Source organism: Onychostoma macrolepis, chromosome 19 (assembly GCF_012432095.1).
Source record: "Onychostoma macrolepis isolate SWU-2019 chromosome 19, ASM1243209v1, whole genome shotgun sequence".
NCBI lineage: Eukaryota > Metazoa > Chordata > Actinopteri > Cypriniformes > Cyprinidae > Onychostoma > Onychostoma macrolepis.
Window position 1 is genome coordinate 22,393,053 of NC_081173.1, and position 18,369 is coordinate 22,411,421.

Sequence of the window (18,369 nt, forward strand, 5' to 3'; positions counted from 1 at the left end):
TATTCAGTGTTTCACAAAACAAAACTTGTGCACTCTGGCACTTTCAAATAACCATAAGTTCACAGCACTTTGGTAAGTCTCTCCACCCCAACGGGTGATCGTGTGTTTCCCGAGTCCTCAGTCCATCTCTCTCTCTCCGCCACTGTCTGTCCCTCCGTGGCTTATGATCTCTCCACGCCAATCACTGAAACGAGAAGCAGGTGAATGTCATCTTGTACTTGACCCACTTACTCACCGCTCGTTTCCAGCCTCTCTCTCCCGCTGCAGACCCCGCTAACCACGCCCCCCCTACCACATACCCCCACCGCCCGACTCAGGCCGGGAAGCCCTCCGAAACCATTCCTGGAGAGGAAGTCCGCTACAGCCATCTGAACTTAAAGGGCTGGAGGGCCAGATACCAACAGGTGATCCGCGCATTGGTATCTTTCATGCGGTGGAGCCACTGCAGGGGCGCGTGGTCCGAACAGAGAGTGAACTCCCGTCCCAGGAGATAATAGCTGGAGGGTGAGAACAGCCCACCGGATTGCCAAACACTCCTTTTCAATGGTGCTGTACATCGTCTCTCTCTTAGAGAGCTTGCGACTGATGTACAGCACCGGCCGTTCTTCACCCTCTATCTCCTGGGCCAGGACGGCCCCAAGCCCCCTGTCCGACGCGTCTGTCTGCAGCAAGAAGGGGAGGGAAAAGTCAGGAGAGTGCAAAAGCGGTCCGCCACACAGAGCAGCCTTTACCTGGGTGAAAGCCTGCTGACACAGCTCCGTCCACTGGACCGGATCTGGAGCTTCCTTTTTAGTGAGGTCAGCCAGCGGGCTGGTGAGGTCCGAATAATTAGGTGCAATCCTTCTATAATATCCCGCCAGCCCCAGGAACTGCCTCACCTCCTTTTTGGTCTTGGGTCTCGGGCAGGTCGCAACCGCTGCGGTCTTATTAATTTGGGGACGCACCTGCCTGTGGCCCAAGTGGAAGCCCAGATACCTGACCTCCACATGCCCAACCGCACACTTCTTCGGGTTAGCCGTCAATCCGGCCTCCCTCAGCGCTCTCAGTACGGCTCGCAAATGCCCCATATGCCGCTGCCAGTCATTACTATAGATGATAATGTCATCCAGATATGCAGCGGCATATGCTGCATGCGACTGCAGAATTTTGTCCATGAGGCGCTGATACGTGGCCAGCGCCCTGAATAACCCGAACGGAAGCGTAACGAATTGGTGTAATCCGAACGGCGTTGTGAAGGCTGTTTTTTCTTTGGATAAGGGTGATAAGGGGATCTGCCAATATCCCTTAGTTAAATCCAGTGTCGAATAAAATCGAGCTGTACCCAGCCGATCGAGCAGTTCGTCGACCCGCGGCATTGGATATGCGTCGAATTTCGACACAGCATTCACCTTGCGATAATCCACACAGAATCTGTTTTAGGTACTAAAACTATCGGGCTCGCCCAATCGCTGTGGGACTCTTCTATTACTCCCATCTCTAGCATTGCTTCTAATTCTGCCTGAACTACCTTTTTTTTTGTGTTCAGGTAAACGATATGGCCGGCTGCGAACCACCACCCCCGGCTCGGTCTCTATGTGGTGCTGTATGAGGTTGGTTCGTCCCGGCAGGGCCGAGAACACATCCGCAAACGCGGCCTGTAGCTTGGCTACATCAGCGAGTTGCGAGGGCGAGAGGTGGTCTCCCCCAGGGGCCAGAGCTAGAGATTGTGGCTTGGTATTCACCTCTGGCCCGAGATCCTCCTCTCCACTCACTGCCATCGCTAGCATCACTGACTCCGCCTCACTCCACTTTTTGAGGAGGTTGAGGTGATAAATCTGATGTGCCCCATTCCTGTCAGTACGAATTACCTCATAATTAAGATCCCCAATTCACCGTGTGACCTCAAAGGGTCCTTGCCACTTGGCGAGTAATTTAGAGCTAGACGTAGGAAGCGATACAAGTACTTTTTCTCCCAGTGCAAATTTACGTAGCCTGGTCCCCTGGTTGTATAGCCGGCTCTGCCGGTCCTGGGCCTGTAACAAATTCTCCATTGACAGCCGCCCCAAGGTGTGGAGTTTTGTTCTCAGGTCCAGCACATATTGAATTTCATTTCGGTTATCAGAAGGCCCGTCCTCCCAAGTTTCTCTCAGGACGTCCAGCACCCTGCGGGGCTGACGCCCATAAAGAAGCTCAAAGGGGGAAAACCCCGTGGAGGCTTGCGAGACCTCCCGCACAGCGAACAAGAGGGGTTCCAGCCACCTGTTCCAATTTTTGGCGTCCTCATGGACGAACTTCCGAATCATGGTTTTTAATGTGCGATTAAATCGTTCCACCAGTCCGTCTGTTTGTGGGTGGTAGACGCTGGTGCGAATCGATTTAATGCCCAACAATTCGTATAGTTCGCGTAACGTACGTGACATAAACGGCGTGTCTTGATCAGTGAGAATCTCTTTCGGGATTCCCACTTGGGAGATTAACGAAAACAGTGCGTTCGCTACACTTTTCGCTGAAATGTTGCGAAGCGCCACCGCTTCAGGATATCGGGTTGCATAGTCCACCAGTACTAATGCAAAGCGATGCCCGCGTGCCGATCGTTCTAATGGCCCGATGAGGTCCATACCAATTCTTTCGAAGGGGACCTGCATTAGAGGAAGAGGGCGCAACGGCGCTTTTGGGGAGGCCGGTGGATTCACCAACTGACATTCACGACAAGCCGCGCACCACCTGCGCACATTCTCGTGAATGCCCGGCCTAAAAAACCGGGCCATGAGACGATTTAGTGTCACTGCCTGCCCTAAATGTCCCGCCATCGGATTACAGTGAGCCGCCTGGAATAGCATTTCCCGGCGGCTTTTAGGCACTAACAACTGGGTTGTAACCTGCTTTGACTGAGTGTCTTGTGTCACTCGGTACAACCGATCCTTTAAAACAGCAAAATAGGGATAGGAGAGTGGACGGGCAGGTTGGAGAAGCTGACAGTCGATGGTCTGGACTCGTTCAAACGCCCATTTTAGGGACTCATCTTGGGACTGTTCCAGGGGAAAATCATCGCGTTCAGGGAGGATTAGTCTCTCATTCGCTCTACGTTCCCCTGGCTCAGTATCCCGCGGTCCTGGTTCAGCCACTCCCACCTGCGCGTCCACTCCATTCTCCAGCTTTCTCTCTCCACAAGAGACATCCGCACATAAACACCCCAATAATTTACTAAAAGCTGGCCAATTTGTCCCTAAAATCAGCGGATGTCGGAGGTGTGGGTTAACTGCCACCTCCACACTATGCTTTTGTCCCCAAAATTGAATGAGTGCGGACATTAGAGGGTACTTCACCACATCCCCGTGCACGCACTGAACCGAAACCATGCGGCTTTTATCCAATGCCTCGAGCTGAACCAGGCTTTGGTGGATCGAGGTCTGGTTACAACCGGAATCCACCAAAACGAGGTAAGTACCCCCTTTAATACTCACAGCTTGATCGGGGGCAGCCTGTGGGCTGTCCGCGACCCGGATCAGTGCCCCCACCTCCATCACTGGGCACCGGTCCATGAAGTGCCCTGGGTCCCCGCACCGCCAACAGGCCGGCCCAGGCCTCCCTGCCGCCCTAGTGGCAGGAAGTGGGTCAAGGGACTGACGTGGAGAGAGCGGAGAAAAAGGCACCGCTGTGGTCCCCGTGCTGGCTAGCCCCGCCCCCCTGGGCAGCGCTCTCGTGCCAGCGACCGCCTCTGGAGACGGCCCACCCCTTCCCCGGGGTGGGACCCGAGGAGGAATGCCCGGACGGGACCTGGGAAGTGGGACAGGACGAGGGGAAGAGGAAACATTAGGGGAAGAGAGAGAGAGAGAAACAGCTGGCAGGGATTCGCCGACTCCTGGGCACGCCACCATTTGGTCCTCCGCCAATTGGATGGCTAGGTCTAGCGACGTCGGGCGGTGGCACTGGACCCACTCTGCCGTCTTCCTCGGGAGACGGCCGATGAACTGCTCCAGCACCACTCGGTCGATGCGTCCACCGTCTGCGGCATGCGTCCCGGAGCTGTTGAGCGAGCATGAAGGGCCGGCCACTATAGCCCAGATCCAGCGACCGAAACCGCTGGCGATGTTGCTCTGGGCTTAGGCCGACCCGCTGAAGGAGGTTTTGGATGGGCAATTGTTGGGCCGCCACCTGCGCCTCCCCCGAAAGCAGAGGTATGAGACACACCGGCCACTGGTCCTGTGGCCATCCACATGCCTCAGCCGACTTCTCGAACAGATCGAGGAAAGAAACTGGGTCGTCCTGTGGCCCCATTTTATTCAGGGGCAGATGAGTGGGGCCGGCTGGGTTTCGTGAGGATGGCCCACCTGCCCGTACCTCCTGGTCCATCCAGCTCCGGAACAGCTCACGGTCCTCCTGCTGGGCCTGTATCAGGGAGCGGAAACGGCGTTCCTGGTCGTCCCACATCTCCAGCAGCGCCTGATGGTGTTCTTGGTGGAGGCCTGCGAGCGATTTAATCACTTCCGCAAACGGCAAACTTGGAGGGGACTGCATGATGGCGGTGGCCGGGCTTCTTCCTTCCCGGGTTTCGGCACCAGTGTAACAAAGTTCGAGGCAAGGAAGGAAGAAGTCGGAGTCGGCGTGACTGAGGCTCGGGTAATTTATTCAGTGTTTCACAAAACAAAACTCGTGCACTCTGGCACTTTCAAATAACCGTAAGTTCACAGCACTTTGGTAAGTCTCTCCACCACAGCGATCGTGTGTTTCCCGAGTCCTCAGTCCATCTCTCTCTCCGCCACTGTCTGTCCCTCCGTGGCTTATGATCTCTCCACGCCAATCACTGAAACGAGAAGCAGGTGAATGTCATCTTGTACTTGACCCACTTACTCACCGCTCGTCTCCAGCCTCTCTCTCCCGCTGCAGACCCCGCTAACCACGCCCCCCCCCCACCACAATCAGATTGCAGTAAAACGACAATAATGCAATTTTTTTTGTGTCCAAAAAACTGCATTTCTCTACATGTAATAAACTGCAGTATTAGTTTTTAAAAAACTGCAGTATTACTTTTTTAAAAACTGCAGTACTTTTGTGTAAGGGTTATGGTGTTTTAGAGTAAAGTGTTAATGGTCAGTGTAATTATTTTCTTATTTATTTGTAAATTTCGTTAAATATCAAGTTTATATAGCGTTGAGGGCTTGCTGCACGCACTGAAACCTTTCTCACAGACGCCATTTGCTTCGACTCACCTTGCAGACAAGGCCTGTGCTCACTTGCTGGAAATGTAGATGGTGAGTTTTCTTTAATTGTATTTGCTGTATGTAATTTATAATATCATTGTTTAAAACAATATTTTCTTGACGTGCTGGCCCAAAAGTTTTAACTTTTCCCACATCATTTTCTCCAGTTCGGGCTGCAGAGCATGCAAGATGGCCTATGTATATATAGCGGTTACTATATAACCATTATTTCGTTAATAAACATCTAAATAAATACATCGCTATGGAAATTAATTATTTATTATCTCCGCGAACGATTGCAATTTGAGTAGGCTATAGTTCTGTGTAAATGCATAGATAGATAAACCGCACTGTCAGCAGGCATTTCATAATCTAGAATGACAAAAACATAATAATTCTGATATAACATAACAGTTGAGAAATGCAATAAAACACGATGTTTTGTTTGTTATATTTCAATATTCAAGAGAATATTATTCAGTGAATTAACATTATCCAGTGAATTATTCTTCACTCTTTAGCCTATTAAACAGCTTATAAACCTAAAGCTGTAGTTTAAAATGAAGTTATGACTCCTGTCCTTTATTTATTTTCTCCATTTAAAAATGAAACATTCTACATTTATTTTGCTTATTGTTAAAATAAGTGTTGCCTCTGATGCTTTTTATAAATAAAATGTTTTTATTGTTGTAATAAGATTAATTGTACAACAAATATTAAGATTAAATTTAACATAAAAGACTGTTAATTTTCTACTTTTTTTTTTTTTTTTAAAGATAACGGAGTCAGTACATACTTAACTTTGGTTTTTCCTCCTTTCAGTCATTTATTTACACTCTAAAAAGGCTGGGTTAAAAAAATAACCCAACCTTAACCCAGCCGCTGGGTAACTGTGGGACAGAACACGCGCTGGGTTGTTTTGACCCAAGTTCTGGGTTTAACCATTTGACCCAAAATGCTGGGTTGTTTATTTAACCCAACCAGTGGGTCAGGTTAACTGTGTTGCTGGGTTAAACATTACCCAAACATTGGGTTATTTGTTGTCTCATTGCCTTGCTACCTTTATATTTACCAGTATTACCAATAATAATAATAAATAATCACAAAGGAATGTAAAATATTATTTTTCTGTAATACAATTACTCAACACAAAAAATATCTGTAAATATCAATTTAATAAGTTTTCACATTTCTTTTTAAAACAATTTTTGAATGGGTGCTACTGTTACACATTACATCCAACCCCTACAGACACAAATAAAACAACAGTTTTCGTAGATCAGTTTCTTTAAAACACAAAACTTTGTAAACTAGGTACTGTAGATTCCTATTCTTTGTCAACATTGCAGCATCATAACACTATGAAACTGATTATTGCCACATGAGAATCAGTCCAAACATTGTGCCATTAAAACTAAGCCAAACAAAGAGACCAACAACAGACAATACATGTGACAAAAAATTAAAACGTTACAAGTGGCCAGAAAAAACTGTTGCCCTCAAATACTTCACACATGAAGACTCATGTCCATCAATATGGTACTGCATGCTGGAGAAATTCCCAGGAAGGAAGATGTTATTGTAGCTAACATCAAGCACAAAAAAGGACTTGGAAAAAGATAAACAGCCTCAAGCAACAAGTCCTTTTCAATGGCATGGCCCGAAACAATGGCGAAGGTGTGGGATGTTGTTGTCTCGTCACCAAGGCACAAAATGTGCAGGAATGCATCACCATGTTGGTCCCCACCTGTTAATTACACGACACTTAGTCTTGCAACATAACTTACATTTTTACAAGTTGTAACATTTAAGTTGACTTAAATAAATAACGTTTAAGAGTATTTTATGGAAATCAGCCAAACCATCAGGGTTTTCCTGTGAACTGGGTCTGGTAAGGGTTGCTCAAACAAAATATTTATTGTGTTACTGATTAAGGTTTCTTTCTGCTTACTGGCACTTCTTGGTTGTCTACCTAAATTTCATCCAACCAACATGGCATAAATTATGGGGTATTTAAAGTCCCCAATATATATATACAGGTGCATCTCAATAAATTAGAATGTCATGGAAAAGTTCATTTATTTCAGTAATTCAACTCAAATTGTGAAACTCGTGTATTAAATAAATTCAATGCACACAGACTGAAGTAGTTTAAGTCTTTGATTCTTTTAATTGTGATGATTTTGGCTCACATTTAACAAAAACCCACCAATTCACTATCTCAACAAATTATAATATGGTGACATGCCAATCAGCTAATCAACTCAAAACACCTGCAAAGGTTTCCTGAGCCTTCAAAATGGTCTCTCAGTTTGGTTCACTAGGCTACACAATCATGGGGAAGACTGCTGATCTGACAGTTGTCCAGAAGACAATCATTGACACCCTTCACAAGGAGGGTAGGCCACAAACATTCATTGCCAAAGAAGCTGGCTGTTCACAGAGTGCTGTATCCAAGCATGTTAACAGAAAGTTGAGTGGAAGGAAAAAGTGTGGATGAAAAAGATACACAACCAACCGAGAGAACCGCAGCCTCATGAGGATTGTCAAGCAAAATGGATTCAAGAATTTGGGTGAACTTCACAAGGAATGGACTGAGGCTGGGGTCAAGGCATCAAGAGCCACCACACACAGACGTGTCAAGGAATTTGGCTACAGTTGTCGTATTCCTCTTGTTAAGCCACTCCTGAACCACAGACAACGTCAGAGGCGTCTTACCTGGGCTAAGGAGAAGAAGAACTGGACTGTTGCCCAGTGGTCCAAAGTCCTCTTTTCAGATGAGAGCAAGTTTTGTATTTCATTTGGAAACCAAGGTCCTAGAGTCCGGAGGAAGGGTGGAGAAGCTCATAGCCCAAGTTGCTTGAAGTCCAGTGTTAAGGTTCCACAGTCTGTGATGATTTGGGGTTAAATGTCATCTGCTGGTGGAACCAAAGTCACTGCACCTGTTTACCAAGAAATTTTGGAGCACTTCATGCTTCCTTCTGCTGACCAGCTTTTTAAAGATGCTGATTTCATTTTCCAGCAGGATTTGGCACCTGCCCACACCGCCAAAAGCACCAAAAGTTGGTTAAATGACCATGGTGTTGGTGTTCTTGACTGGCCAGCAAACTCACCAGACCTGAACCCCATAGGGAATCTATGGGGTATTGTCAAGAGGAAAATGAGAAACAAGAGACCAAAAAATGCAGATGAGCTGAAGGCCACTGTCAAAGAAACCTGGGCTTCCATACCACCTCAGCAGTGCCACAAACTGATCGCCTCCATGCCACGCCGAATTGAGGCAGTAATTAAAGCAAAAGGAGCCTCTACCAAGTATTGAGTACATATACAGTAAATGAACATACTTTCCAGAAGGCCAACAATTCACTAAAAATGTTTTTCTTATGAAGTATTCTAATTTGTTGAGATGAATGAATTGGTGGGTTTTTGTTAAATGTGAGCCAAAATCATCACAATTAAAAGAACCAAAGACTTAAACTACTTCAGTCTATGTGCACTGAATTTATTTAATACACGAGTTTCACAATTTGAGTTGAATTACTGAAATAAATGAACTTGTAGAATGTCCACGACATTCTAATTTATTGAGATGCATCTGTATACAGTACTGTGCAAAAGTTTTAGGCCACTAGTATTTTAGCCAGCTAAAATAAAAAAAGGTTTTCGATCTTTTGCTGTAGTGTGTCAGTAGGAAACATAAGTATACATTTCCAAACATTCATTTTGCCTTTAATTGTAATAATTCAGTGAGATTATTGTTTGCACAAAGAGTCTGAAAACAGTCAGTGCTCCACACAGAGATCTGATCTGATCATCATCCAGTCTGTCTGGAATGACGAACAAAAGGAACAAACTGAGACAGACTAAATCCAGAAGAACTGTGGCAATGTCTCCAAAATGCTTCAAGAAACCTCCCTGTAAAGCTTCCTGAAAAACTATGCACAAGTGTACCGAGGGCAAAAGCTTTTTTAAATGCAAAGGATGCTCACGCCAAATGTTGATTTAATTTAGTTCATAGAAGTTAATTGATAAAGGAAATTTATTTATGACATTATTTTTGACAGCATCCTCATTTTACAGCATTTTTTCACAAGTGTCTAAAACTTTTAACAATACTGTAACTTTGCAGGTAGGTTTCTTGAAGCATCAGATAAGATCTCTGTGTGGAGCACTGGCTGTTGTCAGACATTCACTGGATTATTACAATTAATGGCAAAATGAATGTTTGGAAATGTAAACTGACATTTCATACTGACACACTACAGCAAAAGATAGAAATAGCTGACTTAAAACCATTTTTTAACTGGTGAAAATACTAGTGGCCTAAAACTTTTGCACAGTACTGTGTATAGAGTAGAAAAAGTAAAAAAAAACATACAGGTTGTGCGTCAAATGAACGACTTCCAGGATTCTGTGGTTGTGGGTCTGAAGACCTTTCCTCCGTTCTTGTGTATCGCTTGGGGAAGCAGAGTGGGCAGGACTTTGAAAGCACTCTCCCTTTTAGCATCTAAACCATAAGAATAATACAGTGCAAACTGGGAAACTGATCTCACAATCAAAACGACACATTGAAACACTTTTCCTGTGAAAATGTCTTCATTCCTTTAAATAGCTTGGATCAGATTGGATTGAATTTAAATAGATTGGATCAGAAACAAATGACCCAGGCAGATCATGTGACAATGGCATGGCTGAAGGGTGACTTAGTCAACCTACATTAATGTCTTCCTGAGACAAACATAATGCAATTCATTAGGAATATGTAGATGTTAGTGACGTTCTGGCAGAGGTCACTAACCTATGGACCAAATGAGGATACATATGTTGTGCCTTTCCATTGTTTTTAGTCAGTTTTAATTATTTATTTTTTAAAAAGAAAAAGAAAAAAAAAAAATGTCTGTACATGAATTAAAAAAACGTTACAAAGCTTTCCCCACATCAAAATGCATTGTATTCAGTGTTTCATTAAAAGTGAAATGTGAAAATATGTTGTTGTTTTGTATTGGTTTATTTATGCAACTAATTGAACCTCTGGACCTAAAATAATTAGGTCTTTAATTGTTTTATAATGTATGACTAGAACAGTGCATATTGTATATATAAAGTTTGTGAATAATTAATGATAGGTAAGAATGAAATGTTTAACTCTTGAGTCAGTGTTACTTTATTAACACTTTTGAAAGTGTCAGTGTAACTCGGGCCAGTGTGGATTATATATACACCAGTAAAGTGTTCAAATTAACTCTCACAGAATTAAATTAACTTTTTTTTTTACAGTGTATTATAACACTACTGCCACAACATGCTTTATTGTGTAAACTTCACTTGTCTAAATCACACACGTCACTTGTGCCTTTTCATTTGCAAGTTGTAACTTTTAGAACATTTTCTCATCCCCAAAAAATCTCTCTTTCGACATCAACATTTCCTGGTTAATTCAAAATGTTATTTGTAATTATTTGTGAAATGTACTAGCAATTCCTAAGTGAAAATAGTTTAAAAGAAAATCCATTTTTTTCAATGTGCCTTTGATATGCTTACATCCCAAAAAGGAACAGGAAAAAAAACAATGCATGGTTCTTCTTTAAAGTACAGGATTTGTACGCTCATGGATTTTTTGAGAGCATACAGGGAGGGACATTTTTCATTCTTTCATATTCCTGACAAAGCGATCAGACCTCAGTGTTTTCTAACACTGCAGTGAAAATCCTTTCCGCATCCAGATTCAATTCTAAAATGAGAAGATCAATATTTAGTTAGTGTTTATAGCACGACACTGATGTTTGATTGCACCACTGATTGACTGGACGGTAAAATACACATAACGGGTGTGTTCACATGTAAATACAGGTCAATACAGGTTCATGATGTTCTAACCTTCTACTAAATTAGCTGTAAAAGTACTTCCTGCTAGCTGAGAACTTCACTGGCAACAGTAAATATTAGCAAGCCACTCAGAAAGCTTGTTAATGGCCAAACCTTCGTTCCTGTGACATAACCAGTTTCATAAGGCCTGTAAAGTCAAAACAGTACAGAGCGTCTCCACCTTCAAACCCGGCTCAATGACATATGCTCAGGACACATGGAGAGACTTAACCATGTCTGAAAAAGACAGATAGCATTAAACCTTAAGTGTGTTGCTTTACCGTTACCTTTCCAAAATCAACCCTCTTTCCCTTAGCAGAGTTAGCAGGAAGTTAAAAAAGAAGAGAAAGCGTCTTTTGTTGGAGAAGGTTGCTAAAAATAAATAATGCTTTATGGGCATGACAAAGCTTGTAGTTTTTAATATTTCCTTGGCATTTGACATGTTTTTATTAATGCTAAACTGAAACATGCCTTGAGGTTTGCCTTCTTTTTGTTTGTGTATTCACACAAACTCAGCAATCAGTCAGAGAGAATGCATTCCCTCTTTTAATTGTTTTATAAAATAATCCCATTGTGTTAAAAAGAACAAAAAATGATACAGACAATACTATCGGTGTCCTGTTTAATGACATATACAAATGTGTGCATGTGATTGTTTTGAAAATAAACAGTCTGGAGCAAACAAAATAATGGGAGGATGTCACAAATGATGTCTAAAAGTACAGGACAAAAATGATTGCACTGTTATGCTTTAAAACATCTTTTCTGCTTTCATTCCAAAACCTTGAAATTCATATTTTATAACGCACTGTAATGTAAACCTCTCAAAGATGACGTCCTCAAAGCCTCTGAACCAGCATGGAACAACATGTTACATTACCCTTGAGCATTATTGATCCTGTAAATGTTTCCTACCTTCATATCATAGCAAAGCCACAACTTTTACAACCCCTGAACTCTTAGAATGCCTCTCGGTCTTTCATTTTGAGGGAGAAAAATGGCGTTGCAACATATTACGTTGCACTTTTTCATAGATGCATAAAGAGTTAATGTTAAATTAATGATTATGCAGAATAAATAGTACGCTTTTCTGTAGTTCTTTAAAGGCAGCATTGCATAAAATGCATCAATTCTCTTCAGCAAAGAAGTACACAGTTTTGGATTAAAAAAAAAACTAAATTCCATAATATTCTATTTTTATATTAAAATAAACAAGGCGGGCTATTTGCACTTAGTGTAAATAGACACTATAGGAATAAAATATATAATATAAATAAAATATACAGCATTTATACAGACATTTATTGAATATTTACATATTTAATTTAATAAATAGCCCTAATGTAATTTAATATTTTAATAAAATATTAAATTAATTTATTAAATGACATTTATTTGAACTCTGTGACTAAGAAGCAGGCTATTAAAAAGCAATGATCTCACTTTTGTTGGGATTGTAAATTTCTCTTTGTGATAGCTTTTGGGTTCTGAAATTATTGTATAAAAATGTTTGTTGTTATCAAAATGTAATTAAAGTATCAGGAACAATGGGCTAATGGTGTGTAGTGGTCTTAATTAACACGTGATTTACACATTATTAATGATTTAGTATGATTAATGTCTGTATTTGTCTGGAATCTGTCTTCAGGATCAACAGGATTCATTGTAAAATAGGTCAGAAGACTAATACAGGAACAGATCTTGAGGATGACTTTCTGATAGCACACAGAGTTCTATAAACACAGACTAATGGGGGTTATGGAGGCTCACGGACGTGTCTTCCGGTGTGATGAGGGAGGATGGTGTTTTTCACCTCAAACACAAACAAATGAACTGCACATTATGAACTTGCTGTAATGCAATAATCTATATTTTCAGTCTGAGTCATGAAGCCCTTACTTTTTTTTTTAAACACACAAACTATACTTGAAATAGAAATTACTGCAAAAAAATTAAATATATGTAAAATTTAAAAAAAAAAAATAAATGTGTAAAATAAAACTAGTAAGATAATAATAGATAAGATACAGTCATGGGTAAAAATATCGGCACCCTTGGTAACTATGACCAATGAAGGCTGTGAAAATTAATCTGCATTGTTAATCCTTTTGATCTTTTATTTTTTTTTTAAATCACAAAAATCTAACCTTTCATTGGATAATAAGAATTGGGGAGAAATATCATTATGAAATAAATGTTTTTCTCTTGTAAATGTCTTCTCCTGTAGCAAAGAAATGAACAAAAGAATAAATAATTAAATAAATAAATAATGAATTGCCAAATAAACATAATTTAAAATGCATTTTCTGAACACAAACATTATGCAGTGAATTTGTCGTTTCAAGAATTTATCAAGGAACATATTAATTAAATACGATTTCTGCAGTGCACATTAAATGACATTAAAATAAAATAATGAAGTAAGTGAATGTAAATGATGAACGATGAAATGATGAAAAGTGGAACAGCAACTAGTTACACGTAGAAATGTCTTAACTTTGTCTTAACTGCTTTACGTTCAACTGGGGCTGCTGTGAACAGTTGGAGCTTTCATGACACTCGTGTTTAAAATACAATGGTTTGATTATCTGTCTTCGCCATATGTATGGGCCTCTGTTATTATCTGACTCTTGGTGTTCAAACCCTCCCCTTCAATAAAGAAACTCGTTGAACGAATCCTTTGATTGAGTCCCACACAAATAAGTACACACCTGTGAGAGACGACAGGGAGGGGTCAACAATCTACCTCCAAAGTGATCCTCTATTTTCTAAGAGGAGGGACAAATAAGAGAAGGAATGTACACCATATGCATGTCAATCTCAGACTGACAGAGACAGGAGAGAGACACTGATGACAGCAGCTTAGAAACACCAGGATACAGGATTGACTACATAATTATAACTTCAATAACAGCTAATAAATGCAAATAGGCACAAACAGAAAGTGAAATACATAGTGCTTTTTGATCAACAAAAGTCTGCGATGGCGTTTCTACAGCAGTTTGCACTTCTTCTGACATTATTAATAATTTTCAGTACTTCATGCAAGGCTGCAGCATTAGAAGTAGATAGTGTTGAAGTAGGCCATAACTATTCTTCAAAATCATCAGTCACTAGTACCTCTACCGACAACTCCACCGGTGGTGATGGACATGCCCCTTCAGCAATCTCTACATTACCTATTGTCATCTGGAAATGGCATCATGTGGAAACTCCATACCTGGTGGCCCTCTGGATATTGACCTGTTGGCTCTGTAAATTAGGTAAGAACCATCACCAAACTAATCTTTTTTCATCTACAATGTTAGTATTGTACAAATAGCAAAGGACAATAAAAATCTACTGTAAGCATTTTTAGCACAAGAAATTTGACTCTGAAGCAAATTTCAGCTTAAGTGCTGTAAAAACATATCATAATTTAAAAGACCTTAAAATATGGTAAAAACCTGTTCATAGTTTCATAACTATATTATAAAAAGTAATCTAATCAGAGGCGGACAAAGTACACAACTCCATTACTTGAGTGAAAGAACAGATACTGCTGGTCAAATATTAGTCCATTACAAGTGAAAGTTGTAAAGACAGATTTTTACATAAGTAAAAGTATAGAAGTACCAAAAGTAAATTTCCTTTTTTATGTCAATGCACTGTCTTATTATTGTTGTGCGTCATACTTGCAATACCTCTAAAGCATTGAATTGTTGTAAATAAATATTAGATTTGCAACTGGTCAGCGTTCGAAAAATGCTGGGAAATTACTTCATGTAGCCCTACAAGAGTGATTACTGATAAACTGTCTGAAAAAAAGAAAGTCACGTTTTAGAGAACAGTTGCTACATAGTAACGACTTTCTACTTCGAGGACCTTGATAAAAATGTAGTGGAGTGAAAAGTACAATATTTTTCTTTCAAATGTATTGAAGTTAAAGTCGTAAGTTCCCAGAAATAATAATACTCAAGTAAAGTACAGATACTCAAGTAAATGTACTTAGTTACTGTCCGCCTCTGAATCTAATGGGACATTCCATGTAATTTTACAGTAAAATACTGTTGACTTACTGTATTTTGGAGGTGAAAAAGAACAATTTATGCAGTGAAAAAAACCCATCAATTTGCATTCCCAGAGTCGCCTGTGTGACACTTCACATTTGATGGCTTATCACTGAAATAACGGTTTCTTCTTATTTATTTATTTTTTGTCATGTTTGTTACCAAGATGGCTTTTGTATTCGTATGACATTGTGTGCACCCTCTATACATTAGAATTGTGCTCAGCTGTGGTACTTTTGATGAACTCTGTTTCATCATATTGCTTTTATTACCGCCTCTGTTTTTACAGTAGCTTTTTATTACCACCATTAATTTTATTACCACCTGTGTTTTTTCAGTTGGTTGGTATATTAACATTACAATTTATCATTTAATTTTATTAATTCATTTTTTTTTGGTTAAGGTTTGGTACCTTTTCATGGCTCAAATAATCGGTAAAAGGTGACAGTATTTTGTTAAAGGTGAAGCTATTTTGTTTTGAGGTATGCCTTTTAGTATTCTTAGCAGAAATTTCCCACCCTATTTGGCAGTCTAAATAGTGATGTTACCTGTTCACCGACTGAGTTTGTAAGGCAGAAAAATTAGAAGGTAAAATGGGCAAATTTGACAGCTTATTATCGAATGGGAATCAAATAGGTTATTTGATATCTTCAATATCTGATTACAGACCAAAATTAATTTCTGTATTTAACTAAAGTCCAAATAATGTGCTGCAAAACAAAATACTTTTTAGCCAGACAAAAGCACTTCAAATTAAAATACTAAATACAGTCCTGACAAATTCAAGCTTATTTTCTTTTAATACTCATCTCAGTGACGTTATCAGTCAATTTGATCTAAATCAAATGTATTTTTCTATGAAATGCTGCCACAAAGAACACTGCACAATGAATAAAGCTGGCCCGCTTTCTTTTTATAAAAATTAGACATGCAGTATTTGGATGGTGAACTTCTCCAAACAAAACAGTTGGTCAGTTGTCTAAGCAGTCAGTTTCATAATAAAGGAGTATTTATGCCTGCCACCTAAAGGCTTCATGGAGGTACTACAGACTGAAACTCACATTTACTTTTTTAAAATTATTATTATTATTATTATTATTAATAAAAATTGCCAAAGACCAGAGATGAAACTTTCAGATCAGGAGATAAAGCAGCCCTCAAAACAGCAAGAGCCAATCTGTCCCGCAGCATCAAAAATGCAAAATGGTCATATGCTCAAAAAATCAACAGTCACTTCACAGACAGCAGAGACACCTCCACAGAGATCTTCAACACCTCACTGAGCCAGGCAGTCGTCCCCACATGTCTCAAATCCACAACAATCATACCGGTACCAAAGAAATCACCTGTGTCCTGTCTAAATGACTACCGTCCCATAGCACTGACTCCAATCATAATGAAGTGCTTTGAGAGGTTAGTCATGCACAACATCAAAACCAGCCTCCCCAACACACTCGATCCGCTCCAGTTTGCATACCGTCCAAACCACTCTACAGACGATGCAATCTCCTCCACCCTCCACCTGGCTCTTACCCACCTAGAAAATAATGACTCTTATGTTAGAATGCTGTTCATTGACTTCAGCTCAGCATTCAACACAATAATCCCACAACAGCTCATTAATAAATTAAACCTGCTGGGCCTTAACAATTCCCTCTGTAATTGGATCCTGGACTTTCTAACCGGAAGACCTCCGTCAGTCCGTGTCGGCCACAACACCTCGAGCACTACCACACTGAGCACAGGTGCCCCACAAGGCTGTGTGCTCAGCCCGCTGCTCTTCACGCTGCTGACCCTCGACTGCACTGCCAAGTCCAGCTCCAACCACATCATCAAGTTCGCTGATGACACAACAGTGGTAGGTCTCATCAGCAACAATGATGAAACACACTACAGAGAGGAAGTGGCACAGCTGGCGAAATGGTGTGGCACTAACAACCTGTCCCTCAATGTAAGTAAGTCAAAGGAGGTTGTGATGGACTTCAGGAGAAACTCCGGTGATCACCCCCCACTGACCATCGACAGCTCGCCTGTGGAGAGAGTCAGCAGCACTAAATTTCTGGGGGTGTACATCACAGAGGATCTCACCTGGACCACCAACACCTTGTCACTCTCCAAGAAGGCACAACAGCCCCTACACTTTCTCCGCCGGCTGAAAAGAGCAAGTCTCCCTCCACCCATCCTCACCATTTTCTACAGGGGCACCATTGAGAGTGTGCTGACCAGCTGCATCACTGTCTGGTACGGGAACTGTACTGCAGCAGACCGCAAGACCCTCCAGCGGACAGTGAACACAGCTGCAAGGATCATCGGTGCCCCTCTCCCCTCCATCCTGGACATTTTCCTTACACGATGCTCCAGCAAAGCCAACAGTATCGTGAAGGACTCCACCCATCCCTCCCACAGTCTCTTCCAGCTCCTACCATCAGGAAGACGGTACCGGAGCATCAGAGCCCGCTCTGCCAGACTGCTCAACAGCTTTTTCCCCCAGGCTGTGAGAGCCCTGAACTCAAATCACCCCACCCCTCTCTGAAACCCCATACAAACCCCAGTTTTTACTTCATTGTTGTATGCCTGTATTTATGTAGCGCCGTGGTCCTGTGAGGCACGATATTTCGTTCCACTGTATGCCCCCACATGTAACGGAATGACAATAAAGCTCAACTTGACTTGATTTGACTTGACTTATTATTTTTTACTACAAGAGAATATTGTATTGAACGTGATGGACACAGAAGCATGCAGCATCAACAAAGAGCCACAGAGACTGCAGTGTTATGCCGAATGGGTGTTAGATCAGGTTTAGAAGTAGGTGTAGATGGCATTAGGGGATTTTAGTGGTGAAGCTCGAATAGGCTTGTCAAAACATAACTGTACAAACAATTGGGCAGAGATTTTGCTTTTGGTACTGGCATAAAAAGACAGCAAGTGACCAGAACTGTTCACGCTTCATCAATGACAGTGACCTTGAACAGATTTAACAGAAGCAGAGAGTGGATGAGAAATTAGAGAAGAATACAAAGAACACAGTGTTGTGAAGGTTGAGTTCAAGGTGATGAGTCAAGTTTAGATAGGCAAGACAATCAGAATTTTTTTAAAATGGAAAGGAAAGTTGCATTAACATCAACCAAAACAACAACTTCTTTTGCCATAGTATGTGTGGTCTAAATGTTTTTAGTACTTTCAGCCAATAAAATAGACAGAAAACATACTAACAAAAACAGAACAAAACCAAATTTCACTCAGAAATTACTAGTAAATTTCACAAATAATTA

At 41.3% G+C, this 18,369-nt stretch overlaps 2 protein-coding genes across 4 annotated transcripts in view; one reads left to right on the forward strand and one right to left on the reverse strand.

The window, feature by feature from the left end:
- The window catches only part of LOC131526230 (uncharacterized), a 23,245-nt gene continuing 4,876 nt past the window's right edge, over positions 1–18,369 (reverse strand). Inside the window, exons 2-3 of one of the 3 annotated variants that reach the window (XR_009267405.1) lie at positions 3,444–4,783; positions 1–184 (exon numbers count right to left, since the gene is read on the reverse strand). Coding sequence is in view for 1 of the 3 variants with exons in the window: in XM_058754404.1 (XP_058610387.1) it covers positions 3,793–4,497 (705 nt within the window). In the remaining 2 variants the exon portion in view is untranslated. Of the gene's footprint in view, positions 185–3,390; positions 4,784–5,675; positions 6,928–9,558; positions 9,688–18,369 lie in introns of those variants that run through there. The other 2 variants (XR_009267406.1, XM_058754404.1) reach the window with 2 other exon arrangements.
- slc9a3.2 (solute carrier family 9 member A3, tandem duplicate 2) overlaps positions 13,213–18,369 on the forward strand; it is a 15,742-nt gene continuing 10,585 nt past the window's right edge. The window contains exon 1 of the mRNA XM_058754403.1: positions 13,213–14,308. Coding sequence (XP_058610386.1) covers positions 14,029–14,308 — 280 coding nt within the window. The 5' untranslated portion in view covers positions 13,213–14,028. The remainder of the gene's footprint in view (positions 14,309–18,369) is intronic.